At 36.4% G+C, this 23890-nt stretch overlaps 1 protein-coding gene across 1 annotated transcript; it reads right to left on the bottom strand.

The window, feature by feature from the left end:
- Positions 1–3981: 3981 nt before the first annotated feature.
- Positions 3982–23508, bottom strand: cog3 (component of oligomeric golgi complex 3). Its single transcript, XM_067408797.1, has 23 exons — positions 23324–23508; positions 21366–21512; positions 19722–19783; positions 19343–19508; positions 18854–18928; positions 18691–18783; positions 18482–18607; positions 18332–18412; positions 16406–16449; positions 16145–16271; positions 14271–14362; positions 13946–14085; positions 13546–13706; positions 10175–10277; positions 9981–10087; positions 9690–9779; positions 7480–7600; positions 7178–7266; positions 6907–7041; positions 6641–6716; positions 5114–5241; positions 4890–4988; positions 3982–4702 (listed from the first exon to the last, which is right to left on the bottom strand). Exons 1-23 carry the CDS (start codon positions 23495–23497, stop codon positions 4676–4678), a joined length of 2463 nt encoding a protein of 820 aa, XP_067264898.1. The 5' UTR covers positions 23498–23508; the 3' UTR covers positions 3982–4675.
- Between the last annotated feature and the right edge of the window lie 382 nt (positions 23509–23890).

The following is a 23890-nucleotide window of genomic DNA, read 5'->3' as shown; positions in this document are numbered from 1 at the left end:
GCTGACAGTGAAAATTAGTGAATTAGAGCTATAAAAACGGTCCGGTCAAAAATAGGGGTTGTGAGTTGATAATGAATAATTATATTAATTAGATATTTTATTTTTTACCTGCATGTCATGTGACCATTAACCCAACATCAAAGAACCATGAACATGCAAATATTGTTGTTAAAATATTGAAAAATTAACTTAAAATGTCAAGGGGTAAATATTAAGGGGTTTAGCTGACAAAACAGTTTCTACCCATTAATTAATTTATTGAAAATCATATGATAGATGATGTAAGATACAGTTTCAAAATCAGTAAAGCTCACCTGATAACAGCACAAAGATCAAATCAATCCTCATGACGACAAGCAGGCACGTGCACACATAGACAAAAAAGGGGCTTGAGCACCTGCCCTTTTTCTTTCTCGAGAGAAAGTGCCCTTTTTTTTCTAGGGTGCTTTTTTATAAATAAATTAATATTCCTCTTTGCGCACAGCTTCCCTGTCAAACAAATATATTTACTGAATAAAACAAATTAAAAAAATACTATATCAGGTCGGCATTGTCGAGTTCAGATGCCCTCACTCCGCGACGCGCCATTCATGCCCGCACGCTCGCGCGCCCCGCCCTTCCTCACCCCACCTCGAGTTTGCTGCTGGATGAAAACTTGTGACAGCTATTCCCGTGAAAATGCAACTGCTGTCTGGCGATGAGAAGCGAAAAAGAAAAAAAGCTCTAGATGGATGCATCCCGTGCATTTCTTTCAGGTAGGCTAGCCTATGTTCACAAACCTGAAATTTTGGCTATTTATGGTTATTTTTACATGTAACGCTGCATTAATAGTTTGACCACCATCAACGCATCTGCCTGATTTGATAATAATTTATGTTATATTATAATTTCAATTATTTTACTGTGCTATGCATTGCGTTTTGAACCATGGTGAAGATAACTGTAGGGCTGTCAATACCAGAAGAGGATCATTCCATGGACGCACATGAACCGCATTATTAGACAGTTTTCTAAGGATGCATGGTTTATTAAAACTATTTAAAAATCATAATACAGCATTAGCTACATAATTATATTCTTAAATCTACGCACATGATAATACATCAACAAAAGTTTAAACCCTCGCTCTGTCTTTGCATGTTTGGTGTCCACATATTCTTGTTGAAGAACTTACAGTGGCTGTAGCATTTCTATCACAAAGAAGTGGCCGAATATTATTATTTAGCTATAGTATTATAAATATGTATTATAATAACATATTTTGAATCATGGTTGGCTTTGATCGTGTATTTGATTGTGCTGTGCTGTCTAACAACAAAAATCAGCACGCTTTTGGTGCCCTCTGCCGGCATTTGTTATAATATATAATGCATTAACAGTTCAGGAAAACAAATTATTGACGTGTTTAAATATGCAGATTAGCTTGTTTTGGTTCATTTAGAATAAATCTACAGATGCAAACAGATGGAGGGTAGTAGGCTTAAAACAAACACCATCTAAATGTGTAGGTTAGGGTTGAGTTTTCTTTCCATTAGAGTAAAAGACATGGCAGCAAAAATGGACCACAATCTTAAAACTGTCCACTTCATGAAAGAAGTATTAATACCAAAAAAAAAAAAAAAAAAAAAATTAAAATGATTTATTGATTTAAACAAATTATTAGTGAAACTATGTCCCTCTCCTAGATGCAGTCATTTATTCTAAATATATAGCTTGAAAATAGTTGCTGTTGCCTTCTCTTGTGATAAACCTAGTGAATACTAAAGAAGACCATGGTCTCTATATGTGAATTAATTATTTTGTAGAAATCTGTGGAGTATAAAACAATTGCATGAGTGTAAGGGAAGTCAGGAGTTGTCTTAATATATTTAAGGGTTTATTTATTTTTTTTAATAAATATAAGTGCCCTTTTTTTTCCACTTGAGCCCCTGCCCCCCAAAATGTCTGTGCACGTCCCTGACGACAAGTAACAAATGATCGAAGAGAAGCACGATGACTCAAACCGCTCTGTTCAGAGACAAGGAAAAGTTTGTGGACCGTTTAGGTTTGTTATGCGAGACGTTTGTTGACATGATCATTTTTACATTGGAAATAACATTCAAAGAGAGTCAGTGAAGATTTCCATTTCCACTGTCTGTCTAATGTCAACAGATGAGCTTGTGCTTTCACAAAGAGTTTACATGAGCAATAACCCTTCAGACAGCAAAAGCTTGCCTTCATATTTCAGTCCAAGAGTTCGTTTGGAAGCAGAGTAATCGAACTGAACCAGCCAAGTGTGAACACACCCAAACAAACCGCTGCTTTAAACAGGCGTCTGTCATGCTTGATTAAGTTAAATAATAAAAAATAATTATATTTCTTATGATCTTATTGTCTTCTAATCATGTGCCTTGATCTATATTTGGATTACTTTTTCCAGGAACCAAAAACAAAGGTTGAGTTTTACTGTACTTACATTCATGTATGACATTTAACAAAAATTACATTTATAATATAGTATTTTTCCCTTTTATTTGAGGGGATATTAGTAAAACCAAATGTAGCATTTTCTAAACACAAGTACAGAGTGTGGTCAGTGTTATCAATTATAAATCTAGTCAAATCTTTCCGAAATATCCTTTCATGGAGTTACAGCATACTGATGTTTCTGACGCGACTCGAGAGAAAATTACACGTCACATTTGTTTTTAATATGGAAATAGTTCATTATAGCATTAAATACATCATGTTTGCCTAGGGAACGTACAAAAACAACAAGTCATGCTTTGGTAAATCTTATTATGATTTAAGTCATATGCGTCTAATTAGGACTAATAATTATGAGCTTAGTGAAAAAGTGAAATTAAGCATTATATTTTTTTGACTTTGTCAGTAATAATTACTTTTCAAGTCATAATTTCAACTTAAGCCATAAATCAGTATGTATGTATGTATATCAGAAAAAATACAATTGTTTAATTTATTTTTTTATGTTCTTTTGATGATAATGCAGATTTTAAAATATGGTGTATTATGATTTTAGTCATTGTATATTAAATTCTTGACCCACAAATGTAAATTGACACTGAAAAAAACAACTTATTTTATAATATAAATAGATCACTACTGTACGTTAACAGAAAAAAAGTACAAAAAAAAAACTGTAAAAACAGCATTTCTTTTTCTGAAAATCGTTAAATCTATCCTTTGAATAATTTATAATGGACAAAATTTATCATTTGACCTTTTCTTTATATTGTACTGTATTTATTTGTCTTAGTTGATTTGATGCAACTGATTAGTTAGTATTGCCTTTAATTATATGTTCACTGATTGCAATAATAAAAAAAAAAGACTAAAATGAACTAATATTAAAATGAAAACAATATAAAAATGTTCAATCCACTTGAATTTAGTTTAAGTTATTCTGTTGGAACTAAGTTCACAATAAACATAATTGTTTTTAACATGCAATGATCTAACACAAGAATTGAAATCTATTAATCAAAACAACTGAAATAGTGAATTCGGTTTAGTCTTGTAATTGCATGGAAAAGTTTTCCTTAAAACGAACTCTTCTTTAGAGAGTGTGATTTGAGGAATCTGCAGGACGAGTGAACTTTGGATCACATCTCCAATAAAATGTGTCAAAGAAACATCTAAATAATGCTGCTGCTCCTACTGTAAATATATGATCTGATGGACTCACTTCAGCATGTTTTCTGCTTTAAAGAGTTATTACTTCCATAAATCAGCATCAGCTTTATTAAACGGCAGAAGTAAAGGCACCGGGAAAGTGTTTTAAGTGTTTCATCTGTTGAAGCTAAAGGAAATTTCCCATAATGCAAGAGAAAATGAAGATTGTTGGCCCTAAAACACCATTTTAATGCTCCGTCACGTAACGATCGCGTCAGATCTCATTTCCAAGCCGTAAAAGTTCATAAGAAGTTTGAGAGCATTAATTCAGAATAAATCACAACATGTCAGAGAAAACGTGTGAGAAACCTTCAGCTTTACTTCAGGATCGACATGAAATCATCACAATCTACAGAAATGAAGGGTCATTCGTATCAAATATTATATGAAACTTATAGCATATATAAAAAGCCCAAAGAGAGAGAGAGAGAGGATTCTTCACAGATCTCCTAAACTCAGGATGGAGAATAATTCACCCTAAAATGAAAATGAAGTTATTTACTCGTCCTCACGTCATTCCAAACCTGTATAAATCAATCTTTCATACAACATCAGTTTTCGCAGCTTGACGGATGATGAACATGATGCGCTCGTCGGGACAAAATAACATCATACAGGTTTGAAATGAGGTGAGAATTAACATTTCTGAGTGAAATAATAAATTAACGCTCATCATCACCTTTACATGCATTTGCTCTCTTATAAGTCCAGATTTACTCTTTCATCCTTCAAACTCCTGTAGCCCCGGACACACAGCGCCCCCTGGCGGATAATGTGCCGGTCAATCGACTCGCATCACTCCCGCCTTCGTATAATTTAAATCTGTACAAACTGATTCAGTATCAGTGACACCCAGCACCTGCGGCGGGGCGGGACGGGTCACACTGTCTTTGGTCTTAAAGACTTGTCTGTCTCCAGAATCTTCTGGAAGGTTCAGGATGAAGCCCTCTCGGGGAGGTTTTCCGTCTCTTTTCCCAGCGCTGGTCCGAGGACGGAAGATCTACTTCACAGACAGCAGCAGATTGATCTGATGGCAGGAGAACAAGAAAGACTCAATGTTCAAATGACCTTGATTCAGTGATGTTTACGGTCAGGACTGTTACGGATCTGAATAATGTCTTCTGTAGAGCTGCTTTCACAGCTCATTTCATAATGGATGACTTCTGCAGCAGTTTTTGATGTTCATGACAGTGAATAAAGCTCGAGTACAGCACCTGCTCCATGGAGGGACACGCGATGATCTGCAGGTCCTCTCCGCTGTACTCCTCCTGCAGGAACGCATGCAGTCTCTGGAACACCTGCTGAACGTTGTTCTGAAACCAGAGGGAACTCATCGCATGTGCTTGGCCCCGCCTTCAAATCTTACTGACCAATCCTGCCTTAGTATAGTAATGACACTAGAATAACCAAGACTTAATCAGTATTTTATGATACTCACCCTGACCGGCTTGAACAGAATGAACTCTGTGTCCTTATTGGCCAGATACAACGACAGGCTTTGTAAGGTGATGGGCAGCTTGTTCTTCAGAATCCGATAGGTGGTCATCACAAGGTCATTAATTTTGGCTGAAACACAGAAAATACATCCTCATTAAAGGATTAGTTCACTTCAGAATAGAAATGAAGGAAAACATTGCAGGATTTTTCTCCATATAGTGGACTTCACTGGGGTTCAACGGGTTGAAGGTCCAAATGTCAGTTTCAGTGCAGCTTCAAAGAGCTCTACATGATCCCAGACGAGGAATAAGAGTCTTATCTAGAGAAACCATCAGACATTTAATAAAAAAAATAAACATTATACACTTTTTAACCACAAATGCTCGTCTTGCACTGCGCTGTGATGCTCCACGCATGACGTAATGTTGGAAAGGTCACGTGTGACGCAGGCAGAGGTAAGGATCTCATTTTCTCCTCCAACATCGTTGTTTTACCTTTTTTTGTAAAGGTTGTTTGACTTTGTCTTTGACGTTCGCTTTGTAAACACTGGATTGGTACTTCCGTGATCTTTCCAACATGATTACGTCATGCGTGGAGCATCACAGCGCAGTGCAAGACGAGCATTTGTGGTTAAAAAGTGTATAATGTTTATTTTTTTTATTAAATGTCCGATGGTTTCTCTAGATAAGACTCTTATTCCTCGTCTGGGATCATGTAGAGCTCTTTGAAGCTGCACTGAAACTGACATTTGGACCTTCAACCCGTTGAACCCCAGTGAAGTCCACTATATGGAGAAAAATCCTGCAATGTTTTCCTTCATTTCTTTTCCACTGAAGAAAGAAAGACATGAGCATCTTGAATGACATGGAGGTGAGTGAATTATCAGGACATTTGAATTCTGAAGTGAAACGTGAATAAACAGGCAATTGACCCTTCGCCGGGAGTTTGATTGACAAGCGATCTAACCAATCATAACGCCGAATCCGCCATTTTCTTAGAAGATTAACCTCGGTGGACTTGAACTTGAAAAATGGTGTGTATTTACGTATTTCCGCATTTTAAACAACATACCTTCTGATGTTCATTCATGTTTATTTGATGCTATAAATGAACTAGTAGGAAGAGATGATCGGTTCACGAGCCGCTTGAGCTGACGCGCTACAGCGATCCGTCACGACAGATTAAAGAGCCATAAAACGCTTTTTATTGTTTGAAATTGTTAAAAAACTACACAATTTGAAAGCTGGGACTTTGTTTAATATCATAAGTAACCTGTTCTGTCTTGTCTGTCGACGTGTTGTCAGTGTCCTCTTTGCTCCGCGATGTATTTTTGACAGCGCCACGGCTTGTCGGACAAAGCAACAGTAACTAAGGGGGCGGGTCTTTGCGAAGGGTCAATTAGCGTTTTACATGTAAATCAGTCAAATTCACGCTTCAGTGATATAGAAGTGTTTCTAGATGTGCAGCAGATCGTTTAATGTCCTCAAACAGCTAATTAGGGCTAATTATTAGATAATAATAAACTCACCAGGCTGAGCCCAGGGCTGCTGCGAGAGGTTGTACGTCGGCCCTCCTTGAACCGCCATCGTTTTTAAAGCTGCAACCTGTGATTGTGATGGAGAAATGAGGAATATATGAAGAAAACTCAAGACTACAATGGAGGCCTTTCAGGGAGTTCAGAAACAGACACTGATATAGAGAATAGATCCTCTTTAATAACTAAACTGGAAATACGCTTTCACTTTGCACCATTCATGACTGCATTCGACACAAATGTGAAATGTGAAACTTGACCTTGCTGAGGAACTCCTCCAGGTTTCCCACAAACATGTGCGTCTGCTGCTGGATGAAGTGCTCACAGCTGGACTTCAGGTGTCGATCCACGTCCTTCTTTGAGTCGATGTAGTGCTCTTTTATCTCCGGCGAACCCTGGTGTGAAAGCATTAGCTTATGATGAATGATTCAAATGCGAGCCATAAATCATTCATTATGGATCACAAGTCAGGTGTGAGCGCTGGAGACTTTGAAGAGCAGACAAGAAGAATAAATAAATAAAAGACGTTACCTCCAGCAGAAACTCAAGGATGGCATTATGGCTGTTCAGCCGGAAGAAATGGTGCACAGCCTTGGGATTGAAGATTTTGAAAGCGGCGTCTGAGGAAGAAGAGAAACTAATGTTGCTCTGCCATCTGCTGCCGCTTCACTGATATTACACACATATCAACATTTCACAGTTTTATAAAAAAACTGCAACATTTATGATATCAAATGTATAAAAAATGCTGGATGCATGAAAAACAAATCTGATTTTTGTTGTTTGTTCAGCAGTGGACAAATAAACATTCAGATTTACCCACAGAAACATACCTCTGGTCTTCTTCAAATCCAGAGAAATCTCTTTAATGGCGAAGTCAGCATGGAACGGGGCGATCTGTTCGCGCATGATAAGGAGATGTTTGATAAGGAAGAGCTGCCCGTCTATTTGAGTCTGTGAAGAAAGGTTCATTTTACACGTCTGAGATCCAGCACAGCGTTTACTCTCTGGAACTGAAGCTTCACTAAACGGCGTCATCAGAAACGTTACTGAGCAATCCTACCGTAGCCATATGACACATTATCAGACACACTTCTTGTGTAACTCTATAGGAATCCTGTGTTTTTATAGAATGTAATATAATATAATATACAGTGCTCAGCATAAATGAGTACACCCCCTTTGAAAAGTAACATTTTAAACTATCTCAAAGAACACAAAAACAATTTCCAAAATGTTGACAAGACTAAGTTTTATATAACATCTGTGAAAGTAAGGTTAATAATATAACAGAGAACAAAATTTGCAGTTTTACTCAAATTACGGTGATGCAAAAATGAGTACACCGCCCTGAAAGTCTCTGGAGCAAAGCTAAATTTTAGACTAAAAATGTCTAATTTAAGTGTCTAAAGGTCAGGTGAGTCTAATTATTCATTACACAGGTGTCCAGCAGACAGATGACAATAAAAGTGTTAAAACCCCATTTCTTACTGTCAGCAATGGCTCTACATGGAAGAGAAATGTCACCAGACCTGAGAAAGAAAATCATTTCTATAGACCAGAAAGGTGAAGAAGATCAGCGAAGCTTTACTTATCAGTCAGAATACTGTAGCAAAAGTGGTACAAAAATTTAGAAAAGATTTCACAGAGACGTCCAGGTCGTCCGCGGAAGTTAACACCTCCACAGGAGCGTCTTCTGATGAGAAGGGCTGAAGAAAATCGTCATGCGAGTTCACTGCAGTTATCTAAAGAAGTAGAAAGCTAAACTTGGGTGACTATTTCCCGTGACACAACACGGCGTACACTGCAGAGGAATGGCATCATGGGTGCCGTCCACGAAAGAAGCCTCTCCTAAAGCCCAGGCACAAAAAAGCCCGTCTAGAGTTTTCCAGGGCCCATGCTGACAAAGATGAAGACTACTGGGACTCTATACTCTGGAGTGATGAGACCAAGATAAATGTTTTTGGAACTGATGGCTTCAAAACTGTATGGCGTCGCAAAGGTGAGGAATTCAAAGAAAATGCATGGTGCCTACAGTGAAACGTGGTGGTGTCAGTGTCCTTATGTGGGGCTGCACGAGTGCTGCTGGTGTCGCTGCATTTCATTGATGCATCATGAATTCACAGATGTACTGCTCTATACTGAAAGAGAAGATGCTACCATCACTCCGTGCCCTTGCTCATCGTGCACTTTTCCAACACGACAATCATCCTAAACACACATCTAAAGGCCACTGTTGGATTTCTGAAGAAGAACAGGGTGAAAGTGATTCAGTGGCTCCTGATCTGAACCCAATCCAACACCTATGGGAGTATCACTCTCCATTAAACATCCAACCTCTAAAAGAGCTCACTCTTGAAGAATAGATGTTGCAAAATGTCACCAACTTGTTCATTCATGTCTAGAAGAGTTGGTGCTGTCATTAAAAATCATGGAGGCCATACAAAGATGTAGTAGTTTTTGTTGTGGGGTGTATTCATTTTTGCATCAAGCTAATTTGAGTAAAACTGACAATTTTGTTCTCTAAGTTATATTATTAACCTTACTTTCATGTTATAACTGTGTTATTATTTCCATAATTTGTGGAAAGGAGATCAGTAAGGAGGTCAAAAGTTGTAGAAGCTCATAAATCATGTAAATATGACATCATACAGTTTGTGGCCTTTTACGGTGTTTGAATACTGCTGTCTTTCAATGCATGATTCATACTCAGAAAGTAGAACTGAAATGACATTCATTACAAGATGATTAATTAAAACATTTCAAATGCACCTGCAGACTATTTTTCTAGTCATGTGTTTCGTCATTGAGGATTTCTTAAAAACACTGTGTAAAAATCTCATCTCGTTATTGTTCTCATGAACTCAATCGCTAACTAATAACTATAAAAATAAAGGTGAACTGACTATTAAATAAACATTTTCAGTTTTGGCTAAATTAAATTAACATCACTAAAGCTTGATTCATTCATGTTTGAATTTCTCATGTATGAAATGATTTAATGACTGGTTGTGCTGTACAGAGGTGCATCAAGCTCTCTCACCTTGTTCTTCTGAATGACATCAGAAGCTTTGAGGAGAGACTGGATGCAGGCGGACAGCGCTTCCTGTGACAGACCTTGAAACACTGCCCTCTACAGGACAAAACAAGAAAAACACTGTCATTATTTACTGACCCCATATTATTTTCTGTATTTGGAAGATCATAAAAGGTCATTTTTTAAAGATACCCTTACTGCTCTTGTTAATACGGATAGTAACTTCAATGTGCCACAAAATAAACTCAGTGACAGATGGCTGTAATTATTAATCATTGATCAGTCTAGAATACTCACGTCTATGCAGCGGTAGAGTTTGGACAGGCAGACTAGCGTTCGTCGGACAGTCGGATACCACATGCCATGAAGATCTGCAGGAGAAACTGCGGTTTGCACTCGAGGATCTGCAGGAAACACAAAGCATTTCATTGATTAGATTATAATCTGATGATTCCAGAAACTGTGTGTCACGACAAACACGCGCCACACACCAGAGCTGATGAGCTTCCTGTTATCAGACTCCTCCAGCTGAACGTCGGAGAAAGAGCTCGAGGTCTGCTTCATCTGCTCCTCTTTCAGACTCTGAGCGATTTTCTACAACAGAGAAAAGCGGTCAGATGAGAATTCACTGTTCAAAACATTGTGAATGATAACAACACTGATGCATTTGCATTAAAAAAAGAAACGGCAGCGCTTTCCAGGCAGTGTTATCTTAGTAGAGCTGAGATACTATTATAGTTTTTATGGTAACACTTTACAAAACAGTCTCATGTGTTAATATTAGATAAAGACCCTCTGAGGTGGAAATCAATTGTTAATATTGTTTATGAGTCTGTGTGGTGTTTTTATTATGCTTTAAGACAAAAAACATCTGCAATTTCATCAAGTCAACACCATTGCTGAGTAGGGCATGAATATCAATAGTTTCTTAGTTACACTAGTTCTGTCGTAAAAGAGATTTGCCGGCATCTTTGGTCTAAAGCAGAGTCACATCAGTGAAATGTCAGCATAATTTTGCATGCAAAAAAGTCCACTGTCTGTTCTCAATAGTGTAGTGATATATAAAACACAGATCACACAGAACTCAAACCAAGCAGCTTTAGGTCATTCAGATGATTCCAAAAAGAATCGATTCCTCCATTTCAAGGCGTTGAAAAATCAAGAAACGATTACACAAGAATCGATTTCAAGCTGATGGGAATCAAGAGTCGATTCCAAAATTAACTGATTCCTTGATTCCGAGGCATTGGGAATCAAGAGTTGATTCCAAAAAGAATCAATTCCTCGAATCCGAGGCATTGGGAATCAAGAGTCAATTCCAAAATGAATCAATTCTGAGGCGATGGGAATCAAGAGTTCATTCCAAAAAGAATCAATTCCTCGATTCCGAGGCACTGAGAATCAAGAGTCGATTTCAAAATAAATTGATTCCTCGATTCCGAGACATGGGAAATGAAGAGTTGATTCTAAAATGAACTGATTCCGAGGAGTTGGGAATCAAGAGTCGATTAAAAAAAGAATTCCAATGCAATGGGAATCAAGAGTCTATTGCTGCGTCCCAATTCGCATACTATGCGTCCTAAATAGTATTCGAAAAAAGAATTAGTATGTCCCAAATCGTAGTATGTTGAAATGAGTATTCCAAAGATACCCGGATGGTGTACTTTTTCCGGTTAGAATTCGAAGTGCAGATCCGTGCACACTTCTAACGGCTAATATTGCCCATAACACATTGCGCTGTGGACGAGGATTCGATTAGAACTACAAATACGAATAAAAAGTGTTTAAAAACTACAAACATGACGGACGTGCGAGGTACGACGGTTAAGATAAAGGGGCTTGAATGATTAATAAGCAGTGTCTAACCTGACAAAAAGATAATTATTAAATGTTATTCCACATTATATTTCATCTGCAACAGCATTGTGAACTTTTATAACGATGTGTTTGGTCATTAACTTTTAAATGCATCATTATGCAAAGATGAGGAGAGTTCTCTGCATGAAAGACCCATGACTGGCAGATCAACGTGCGACTACATTTCTCTCCGAAACTGTAAATTTATAAATTTATTTCAATGTGGAGGATTTTAACTATGACAAGATGATTGACAGGGTAGTTTAAACAGTTTCTGGTTGAGTAACTAAGCAACAGAACGTCCGTTAAAGACGCAGTTATGACGAGGTAGTATGTCCCAAAACTTGCATACTCTTCTACTACACACTCAAAAGTATGTACTTTTTCTTTACAAAAACAGTACATACTTTTAGGACGTAGTATAAGTAGGCGAATTGGGACGCAGCATATTTTTTTTTTTTTTTTAAATAATTGATTCCTCATTTTCTGAAATATTGGGAATCAAGAGTCAATTCCAAAATGAACCGATTCCTCGATTCTGAGGCGTTGGGAATCAAATGTCAATTCCAAAATGAATCAATTCCTCGATTCAGAGGAGTTGGAAATCAAGAGTCGGTTCCAAAATGAACCGATTCCGAAGCATTGGGAATCAAGAATCGATTAAAAAAAGAATCGATTCCGAGGCAATGGGAATCAAGAGTCTTTTTTTTTTTTTTTAAACAATTGATTCCTCAATTTCTGCGACGTTGGGAATCAAGAGTCGATTCCAAAATGAATTGATTCCTCGATTCCGAGACACGGGAAATCAAGAGTCGATTCCAAACTGAACCGATTCCTTGATTCCGAAGCGTTGGGAATCAAGAGTTGATTCCAAAAAGAATCAATTCCTCGATTTAGAGGAGTTGGAAATCAAGAGTCGATTCCAAAATGAATTGATTCCTCAATTCCAAGACATCGGTAATCAAGAGTCGATTGCAAAAGTTGTAATCGATTCCATCCAGGGGAATCGACTTCAGTTCAACAATGCTACTCATTAATTCGCCTCTCGCTTGCTAATAACAATAATTGGAAGTCCAATTCATTTCTGCGAACAGGTTCTTTTGGACTGTTCGTTTCAATGAACTAGTTCAAAAAAATTATTAAGTTGTAATAAACTAGTCTTGGGCCGTGCGTCCACCCAAGCGTTTTTAGCCAGCTGAAAACGCTAGGCGCTCTGCTTAAAACGCCCGTCTTTGAGCGCTTGAGAGCGCTTCTGCAGCGTAGCGTTTTTTTCTGTTGAGACGCTTTGTTGCTATGATACGGAATATCCGCGTCACTGTTACTTATAACTGATTTTGCAGGTAATTTGTTTCAGGCTAAAAATGTTCACACAATGTGGAATAACTTGCTATTACTTGTTCGGAGACCAGAAATATTAATTTCTCATACATTTTGTTTCTGTTTGTTAATGTTGTTGTACAGCAAGAATGTGACAGTTGGTCAGAGTTGTATTTGTCCCGCCCCTCCTCCACTCTGATTGGACGGCTGGCTAAAAAGTGACAGTGATGAGTGCAGCGTTTTACTCAAAGTTGAACATTCTTCAACTCGAGGCGACCAGTAAAAAACGCCCAGCTCTCAGCGCTTTCACGCTCAGCGCCTCGTTACGCTCCTGGCGTATTAAAAAAAACGCGCCGTTCCCATTGAAAACAATTGAAAAAATACGCTAGCAGCTGGAAAAAACGCTTAGGCCTTATAATCTCCATGGTTTAGTGTTTTTGCTCATATTCTCCATTGTTGCAGCTCCTCACTTCCCAGTCTGTCAGTAACGCTCTGTTTAGTACCTGTTTCTATGAAGCCCCTCCTTCTGAAAAGATCAATGTGCTCTGATTGGTCGGCTGGAGCAGTGTGTTGTGATTGGTGTTTGGGAAATGTCCCGCCCCTTACCATAACTGCCAGTTTTAACACACTACTAACTAACTCAACCCACTCCCAGATCCCCGATCTTTTGGCTGCAGTCGCCGCTCACCTCCATCATCTCTAGTTTGTCGGGGTAGGCCAGGTCTCCTGGTGCAGGATTGTACCCAATGATGTCGGTCTGGATGTAGATGTGTGTCCTGTAGACCAAACGCTCCTGCACGTCCTCCAGCATCTGCTTCACTAATGCATCAAACGCTGCCAGCTGGACCACTGTGACAAACCAACACAAAATATTATGGCTTTTCCACATTTTACTGCTTTATTGCAGTGTTCTCAATATCACTTTCCATCCTGTTTGTGTTTAGTAAAATCTCTAACAGTTAATGTGCCCCATCAGGCTTTTTAAAGGCTCCCTTTTGTTTTGGAGTCTCCTACAACATGTTCACATGCATGCAAGGTCAAAAAGCTCTTTAGAGGATAGACATGGTGGTGGGAAAAGCGCATTTTACCGTTGTTCAGGACGTGATCCTCCAGCATCTCGTTCTTCAGGATGCCACAGAGCTCAGACAGCGTCTCCAGATGGACCACATGGATGATCAGAGGCCTCAAGAAGTCATACAGGGACAGGCAGAGTTTCTCCAGAAGCTCACTGTCACAAATACATCAAATTACACGACATGACAATATTCTCAAGGACTATTATAATAATACAAATATAGTTAGAAGCAAAGCGATTCGGCTTGATTCTAACAGCTCATGTTGTGTTTCACGCAGTAAAGACAATAATGAGAACAATGATGAGAGTTTTCATGTTTGGATGATTCTGGTACTCACTCCAGTTTGGACGTGGGTTTGGAGAAGAACTCATTGTAAAGCTGGTGTTCATCTTGACAAACGTGGACCATGAACGCACAGCCACTGCGCACCTGAAACAACATCTCCAATCACTAGCTGAACATTACAAACAAACAACATCTATCTTCATATCATTACGAATTACATTGTCTTTGATATTTTAAGATTGTTTTATAGGCAATTTAACTGAACTAACTTTAACTTTCAGTCAAGAGCAATCAGAAAAGCACAAACAAAACTGCAAAAATTCAGATCTTCCACAACTTTCTGAAGAAATTTGTTCTTGTTTTTAGCAAAAACTCAATTTTGATACATTTTCCAGTAAAAAAAAGTCTTAATATCTATCATTTCTCTTCTCCAGTAAATGTATCTTGATTTAAGAATGTTTACATATTTGTGCTGGAAAACAAGTTTACCTCACTGAATCCATTTCGAAGTGCTCAAATACACTCGCGCATTATTCAAAAACAGTTCCTCGATTCAGAGGCGTTGGGAATCAAGAGTCAATTGCCAAAATAATTGATTCCTCCATTCCAAGGCGTTAGGAATCAAGAGTCGATTCCAAAAAGAACCGATTCCTTGATTCCTAGCCGATGGGAATCCTCAATTCCGAGGAGTTGGGAATGAAGAGACGATTCCAAAACTAACTGATTCTTCAATTCCAAGGTGATGGAATCAAGATTAAAAAAAAAATTAAAAAAAAAAATAAATAACCAATTACTTTATTCCGAGGCATTGGGAGTCAAGAGACAATTCCAAAAAGAATTGATTCCTTGATTCCGAAGAGTTGGGAATCAAGAGTCGATTCCAAAATTAATTGATTCAGAGACATTGGGAATTAAGAGTCGATTGCAAAAGTTCTAATCAATTCCATCCAAGGGAATCGACTTCAGTTCAAGATAGTTCACTTAAACGGCCCATAAAACATACTTTAACTTTCAGTCAATAGCAATCAGAAAAGCACAAAGAAAACTGCTGATTCTGATCTTCCACAACTTTCTAAAGATATTTCTTCTTGTTTTAAGCAAAAACTCACTTAATTTTGATACATTTTTTTTGTCGGTCATTTTGCTTCTCCAGTAAATGTATATTGATTTAAGATTGTTTAGATATTTGTGCTGGAAAACAAATATACCGCACTGAATCAAAATACACCAGTTTTATGATATTTGGACAAACCGTTCAGAAGATATAAGTAAAAAAAAAATTTTTTTTATTATCTCCTGACCAGTAGGTGGCACTGTGCTGAAACTCTACATGTAGCCTAGGTCATGTTTGTGATGACACATACCAATATTCGTCTCAATACGCTAAAGTGTTGCAGAGATATAGCCTCGCATACGTTTCGAAGTGCTCTTCGTTGAATACACTCGCGCATTATTCAAAAACAGTTGGGTCTATCAAAAAGCTTTTTACAGATGGTTTGCAAACACGATCTGAAGATGATCTGTGCCAATTTTGGTGGAAATCGGATGAACCATCCAGGACGAGTTTGAAAAAGCAGGTTTTTCTGAAAATTCATCATGGCAGAAAATAACGCCACAGAGTGCAATCAAATCGTTCTGATAAATTCAGACAGTTGGTGGCGCTAGAGGGAATGAGTTAGAGACTCCAAATTCACTGTGGTTAATGTTCCGACTGTCCTCTATCTGTGTGCCAAATTTCACCATTTTCTCACAAGTGGTTCTATGGGCAGCCGTAGACTCAAGAGCGGACGAAGAAGAAGGAGGAAGAATAATAAGAACACTAACAGATACAACAGTTGCCTACACACCCTCATTGCTTTACCCCTAATAATCAGTGAAGATTTCAGAATGATTTCCCTAAAGAGAAACAGAAGTTGATTCCCTCACCAGAGCGCAGTGATCCTTGCTGTTCTGGCTGGTGAGGTCCGTGATGGTGGAGTTTATACTGGGACTGAGCAGAACTTCTCTCTGGTCCAAATAACACTGGTGAATCTCGTCCAAGAGCTGCTGATACCTGGAAGAGATTCAGTCACGAGTTATTTCTCATCACATGGCATTTGTGGGAGAAAGACGATTCAATCTTTCCACTGTTGCACATTACTCATTTATTTCTTCAGGTTTAAACGAAAGAAGGTTCCCATCACTCACTCTGGGATTATTTCAGACCGCTGTTCAACTTCCTCAATGAGCCTCTGAAACAAACAACAAATATATATGTCAACTAAATTATTTAGGTTTTGGAACAACATGAGTGTGAAATTAGATGAATTATTGCTATAAATCCTACTGTGTCATATTTGATGCTTGCAAAAAGTCTATTAGTATAATTGTACAAACGTCCTCCTTCAGCTCGTGTCTTTCTGCCTGTGAAATCTTGATTTTTATCAAGTAAACGTGAGAATAACTTTGATATTGTTAGTAATATTATTTCATCAGGACTGAAGCAGGTATTATCCAGACATCATTTATTATAAAAATCATGAGTATCAAATATGATCATCAGGTTTATTTGTTCATCTCTCGATCATCATTGCACTATGTTTTAAAACCACAGAGATTTGATCATAAAACTGAACATTTAAATATCATCTTACTAAGACATATTATTCACAGATATTGATATTTATATGCATTTTATCTGCTATACTGTTATAAAGATCTCATTACAAGCTTCAGAATTTCATATAAATATCAGAATCTGCACCAAATTAACATATTTTAGAATAAAATTGAGCTCCACATTCTCACTATATCAGACTATATGAGCCATAAAAGACTGATGGATCAAATATGCAAATGTATTCATTTATTTATTGATTGATTAAGAGGTTCAATAAACTGTTCCACCCCCCCATTATGTTTTGGACTATTATTGCACTTATTGGACTATGTCAGGCTTTACAGGGTTAAACGAGCCTAATTAACCCTTATAGGGTATTTTTTAGACCCCAAACAACGTTTGCTAAAATTAAATAAAATGTTCTCTTTATCCAAATGACATGAAACTTTGTACAGTTGTTAACATCATATCTAAAAATAAAAAAATAAAATAAATAAAATAAATTGGAGGATTTATCTTATCTTTTAAATGTATATTTATAAATAAATAAATAAATATTTTGTTGAGTAGGTTTTTATACAAAAACAGCTTTTTATGTAAAATTCACTTTATAAAAGACCCACATTTCTTACTTTCGTTCATTCATGGGGATCACATGGATAATTTGACATGGTTTAGTGTGAGATTTTTGCCCATCTTTTGGAAAATGCAGTTTTAAAAGTAAAAAATGATCACTTTATCCAGTAGATGGCAGCAGAGCTCCACTATCCACTAAAGACATCTTATTTTCAGTTGGATTTATATCTAAATATTATAAAAATCACTATTATGACAATAAAAGCTACTTTTTGTCAAAGTTTAGCATTTTTTATGTACTGAAAAAAAAAAGTTTTTCAATAATGTTGATTCTGAGGATTAATTTTTGTTCATTTTCTAAGCGGGGTCTCAGCATATTTGTAACAATATTGAAAAACTGATGTTTTGCATTACAATAAATACTAAACTTTGACAAAAAGTAGCTTTTATAGTAATAATTGTGATTTCATAATATTGATATAAGATATGAATCCAACTGAAAATACTTGTGAAAAGAGTCTTTCAGTCAGTCAAACAGCAAATAGTGGAGCTCTGCTGCCATCTACTGGATAAAGTGATCATTTTTTACTTTTAAAACTGCATTTTCCAAAAGATGGGCAAAAATCTCACACTAAACCATGTCAAATTATCCATGTGATCCCCATGAATGAAAGTCAGAAATGTGGGTCTTTTATAAAGTGAATTTTACATAATTTTTGAATTTTTACATTTTCACATTTTATATAAATTTAAAAAATATGATAAATCCTCCAAAAACTGCACAAATGTGGAGGAAAAACATTAATAAACAGAGTAAAATTACATTTGTTTTTACAATTATTTTGTTACAAAATTACATTTTGTTGCCTGTGGTCTCTGGAGACTCCAAACTGCACAAGGGTTAAACAGGTGAAGAGATCTGGTGTCACAAGACTTACTCGAACTTTAGGCGCCGCTGCTCTGAACTTCACGTAGTAGAGTGTGAAGGCGTTGTCTGCGTTTGGAGCGCCCAGCGGGTCCTGTCAATGAAATAATACAGTCAGCTGAGGACTAATAACTATCAAGGCTTTACTTTACACTAAACGTACCCTTTTAGTCAGCTGACCCGTGAGGTTCTGCAAGGTGTTGACAGTGTGGCTTTTGATGAGCTGCATGGCTTTGGACAGGCACTGCTTGAATTTGGAGAGATAGACTGGATAGTCTTTGAAATTTGGCTGGAAGAAGACACGAGGAATAGATTATACACATGTTCTTGTCCAGAAGAATACTCCAACACTGTACACAATGTTTTGCTTACATGTGATGAAACGTATTCTATGCACTCATCTAATTTGGAAAGCATCGGAATGAATCCCTCGCTGTTCACCGATAACGTCGTCGAGTTGAGTTTCTACAGGAGGAAAGCCGATTAATAAGCAGATGACAAACACGTGACGAACATGTTTTGGAAACGGCATTACCGTGTTTATGTTTTCCAGTTCATTAAAATATGACAGTTTCTCCTGGATGCTCTCGGCAAGATCCACCAGCTCCGACTGTTGACGGCAGAGAGAGAAGTTAAACAAACCTTGTTTAATAAATCACGCATCTCTAATTACACACACTACCGCTCAAACGTTTGGAATTTGTTAATGTTTTTATTTTAAGAGTCTCTTCTGCTCACCGAAGCTGCATTTATTTAATCAAAAATACAGTAAAAATAGTGAAATATTATTATAATGTAAATCAGCTGTTTTCTATGTGAATATATAGTAAAGTGTAATTTATTCCTGTGATCAAAGCTGAATTTTCAGCATCATTACTCCAGTCTTCAGTGTCACATGATCCTTCAGAAATCATTCTAATATGCTGTAATAATATTTCACAATTTTTACTGTATTTTTGATCAAATAAATGCAGACTTGGTGAGCATGTGATTTGAGCATGTGATCTAGGTCACATCATCAGACCTGCTCCTTCAGCAGTTGTTCACAGGCCTCATGAAGCGTCCCTGTTTTGGTGGACACAAACAGATACTGCTTCTGCAGAGAGTCCAGGTGCTCCAGAGCGGCGTTCACGTCGTTTAAAATGGCATCGCACTGCTCCTGATAGCCGTTCAAAACATCTCGGGTCTTCCTGTGGAGTGAAGCACAACTCTATTGATCCAACATCAGCTTTAGTGTAACTGCAGTGCTCTCGGTCATTAAAAGGAACAGTTAGAGCTTGACTGTGAACTGTACAATTTTAATTTTGAGCATTCCTTCCATCTTTAATTGCGTGTACACAACGAGAACTTCTCATATTATACTGTCATGGTTGCTCTCAATGAAACCGGACACGAACACACACCTGTATTTAGTGGCCTCATCTTGATCCATCTGAACCTGCAGCTTTGAGAACCAGGAAAAAAACTGACAGACAGATGATGTCATTAGTCATGTGACGATGATGATGTCATTCATCATTTGCACAATGAAACAAGACAAAAAAACACGAGAGTCTGCAAACGCTTTCATTTGTTGAAAGTGAAGTGTTTAATATTTTTTATGTTAAAAGAATACTTGGTTGTATCCCAGCAGGTTAATAGGCAGTTTAACTTGTTCAAAATGTTTATTTCCCTACTTTGATTTATATATTTTCTTAATAAAACAGTCGCCATTATTCCATGATCAACACCAATATGCCACACTGATGTTAGATGATCTCTTCATTTATAACTAGATATACATCTAGTTATAATACAAGACATGTTTCCTATTATTAGTACAGTGTCCGAACTTTTGGTAGTTCAATCAAGTGACGAGTCATAAATATACAGTAATGTCCAAAAGTGATGTCCAGCCTTGTAAAACTGACATCTTCACCCGTTATCCAAATATTATTATAGATTTTGTGGTCATATTGTGCAGTTGTGCTTGGAGACGTTTGTTTTATTTGTGATAATAATGCAATGAAACATGACAGATTGTGCGATGTAATTTTTATTTGTAATTTTATTATTATTTATATATATTATTTTATTATTAAAATTTATAATTTTATGTATTTATTTTAATTATATTTATTTATTAGAATTTTATTTTAATCTTATTTATTTTTACTTTAATTTTATTTATTTTAATTATATTATTTTAATATTATTTATTTATTGACCTAATTAACTTAAATTATTTAACTTAATTTAATTACTACATTTTTATTTTATTTAAATTATATTTATTCATTAGAATTTTATTTTAATCTTATTTATTTTTACTTTAATTTATTTTAATTATATTATTTTAGTATTATTTATTTATTAACCTAATTAACTTAAATTATTTAACTTAATTATTACATTTTTATTTGATTTAAATTATATTTATTTATTTACCTCAATTTTATTTATTTACTGTGTAACATACTAATAGATAAACAACATCCTCCTCTTACAATTTCTGCTGTATATATGTATATTGTAAACATTATGTGCATTTTATGTACAGTAGTGTTTTTAATGAACGTACAAGTTCAATTAACCATCAAAATATGAGGAAAATATTTGATTTTTATTTTAAAAAAAGAAATTAAATATGAGGGAAGAACAAACACTAAACTTGGTTAAGGTATTTATCTGACAAAATTATAAGGCGAACTGTAGCTACAGGTTTTATTTTACTATGCAAAAAAATTCACAGAAAAACAAAAAGCTGACAGGAAAAACATAAGACAATATGTTACTAATATTTGGTTGGTTCTCTCTTGTTTTTGTTCATAATTTCTTTGTATGACAGCCTGGACAATAATTATTTCACACAATCTGTCATGTTTCATTACGTTATCACACATAAAACAATCGTCTCTAAGCACAACTTGTATGTCTATGAAATCTTTAATAATATTTGAATGAGGGTCAGTTCTCCTCAGCCAGAATGTCTGGTTGAGTTCATTTAACTGGAACTGGACTGTATTTTTCATTCATAACTCGAGCAGGCAATGGTGTCAGTGCCGCACCTGTTGAGCTGTCTCGATCCGGTCATTCTCCAAGTCCAGCATCTGAAAGCCTTGCAGAAGAGCTTCTTCAGTGGACTCGGGCAGAGCGGCTGTGAACGACGAGCGCAGGGAGCGAGACGTCAGACCGCAGATGTCCTCGATGGGCAGCTGAGGAAACATTCAGAGCGCCCTTACTATCGCTCAACACATCAAACACTATTCATGAGTTCACACTTTATTTCGATAAGACATTCTACTAACTACAAGTAACTTTGGAACTACATGTCAACTAGCAGTCAATAGAGTATTAGTAGTCTGTCTGTTTAATATCTACTACCAACACTTTATTTTAATCGTCCACTTTAAAAATCCAACCAACTACAAGAAATTTCGTAACTACATGTCAACTAGCAGTCATTAGAGTATTAGTGCTTAATATCTGTTAACACTTTATTTTGATGCTCCTCAATAGAAATTATACTAACTACAAGTAACTACATGTCAACTAGCAGTCATTAGAGTATTAATATCTATTAACACTTTATTTTGATTCTCCTCAACAGAAATTATACTAACTACAAGTAACTTTATTTTGATGCTCCTCAATAGAAATTATACTAACTACAACTACATGTCAACTAGCATTCATTAGAGTATTAATATCTATTAACACTTTATTTTGATGCTCCTCAACACACATTCTACTAACTACAAGTAACTACATGTCAACTAGCAGTCATTAGAGTATTAATATCTATTAACACTTTATTTTGATGCTCACAACAGACATTCTACTAACTACAAGTAACTACATGTCAACTAGCAGTCATTAGAGTATTAGGACTGTCTGTTTAATATCTCCTACCAACACTTTATTTCAATTGTCCACTTTAAAAATCCTACCAACTACAAGTAATTTCGGAAATACATGTCAACTAGCAGTCATTAGAATATTAGTGCTTAATATCTGCTAACACTTTATTTTGATGCTCCTCAACAGAAATTACACTAACTACAAGTAACTACATGTCAACTAGCAGTCATTCGAGTATTAATATCTATTAACACTTTATTTTGATGCTCCTCAACAGACATTCTACTGACAACAAGTAACTACACTCTAATGATATACTATACTCTATAGTATAGAGAGTTCGTTGACATGTAGTTGCAAAGTTACTTCTAGTTAGTAGAATGTCTAAAGTGGACTAACTAAATAAATCTGTTGCAATGGATTTATTTTTAAAGAAAGATGCATAAGAACACGGTTTACAAGCAAAACATTTGATAAAAAGAAGTCTAATTGAAATGCAATAGGAAAAACAGCATACTTCGCAAAGATTTTCTAAAGTTCATTAAAGGTTAACAACATGACTTAATATCTCATTGAGGAATGTTTTAATTCTTTTATATGCGACAGACCCCCAAATATAATCATGCTTGTACAACCCTAAAATGAAAAAGGAAGAGTATATTTTCATGGATAAAGAACAATAATGTGAAAAATATTTTCTACTCCATATAGTACTGTATTGTTAGATGTATTACTTTTATTATTATTATTATTATTTGAATTTAATTAAATTATTTATTTTAATCTTATTTTGTATTATTTAATTATTTTTTGTACACTTTGACCGTTTTTCTCTAAACTTTCCCCAGTTTGATAACCCCTGATTTAGGTCATAGGGATTCTGCTTGTTTGTGAACACTTTCTTAAACTAAATTTAAGCAATTTTAATAGTTATAAAAGTTAAACGCAAGTCTTGTTTAGCTAAACGGACTCATTTGCATACAGAATGGATATTATACGTGGCATACTTCCACATAATAACCCACTGACCTCACCTAACCAGCCAGATGAGTCTTTGAGCTGACTGAGTGTACATCCTAGTGCACTAAAGAGCATAAGTGTCGCTGTCTAGTGAGTGAAGATTGTTTTTGTGCTGTTAGCAGACGGGCTACCACACTTCACTCACCTCAGCTGGAAGAAGCGTCACTTCTGCGGCTGCGCGGATCTCCAGAACCGAGTCCGTCTGTTTGTCCGTTAACGGCGCCATTGGATCATCGCGACGCTCCCACTGTGACAGTTTCTCCCGAGTTTCCTTATCAGTGAGCTCCAGGAGACACTGCTCTGTGGACGACGCCATCATGGCCAACAACACTCGACGTCACCTACACGGAGGCTGCTTCCGTGTTGGGCGGAGTCAATGCGCCAGCAACCAATCAGCGAATGGCTTTCACTACCTCGACACCATCAGATAATTTATTATTCAATTTATTAAAATAAACAGTTTTATAAAGAATCTCACACTTATTATTGTAGAAAATATATTCTACAAAAATATATCCTGACAAATATTCACATACAGATCTGACAACACACACACACACACACACACACACACACATATATATATATATATATACACACACATTTATACACACACATACACATTTATATACACACACACACATATATACACATTTATACACACACATACACATTTATACACACACACACACACACATATACACATTTATAC

The sequence above is a fragment of the Chanodichthys erythropterus genome, chromosome 14 (assembly GCF_024489055.1).
Source record: "Chanodichthys erythropterus isolate Z2021 chromosome 14, ASM2448905v1, whole genome shotgun sequence".
Classification (NCBI taxonomy): Eukaryota; Metazoa; Chordata; class Actinopteri; order Cypriniformes; family Xenocyprididae; genus Chanodichthys; species Chanodichthys erythropterus.
The sequence above is the reverse complement of the archived record's forward strand: the minus strand, read 5'-3'. Positions and strand labels throughout refer to the sequence as shown.

What these genes read in the sequence shown, in the direction of transcription:
- cog3 (XM_067408797.1), bottom strand. Translation starts at nt 23,497, where the DNA reads ATGATGGCGTCGTCCACAGAGCAGTGTCTCCTGGAGCTCACTGATAAG. An exon ending in AACTCTACCGCTGCATAGAC is followed by an intron (nt 9,780 to 9,980) that starts GTGAGTATTCTA and finishes TTTGTCCTGTAG; the next exon opens with AGGGCAGTGTTTCAAGGTCT. An exon ending in ATGTCATTCAGAAGAACAAG is followed by an intron (nt 7,601 to 9,689) that starts GTGAGAGAGCTT and finishes CTTTCTTCACAG; the next exon opens with ACTCAAATAGACGGGCAGCT.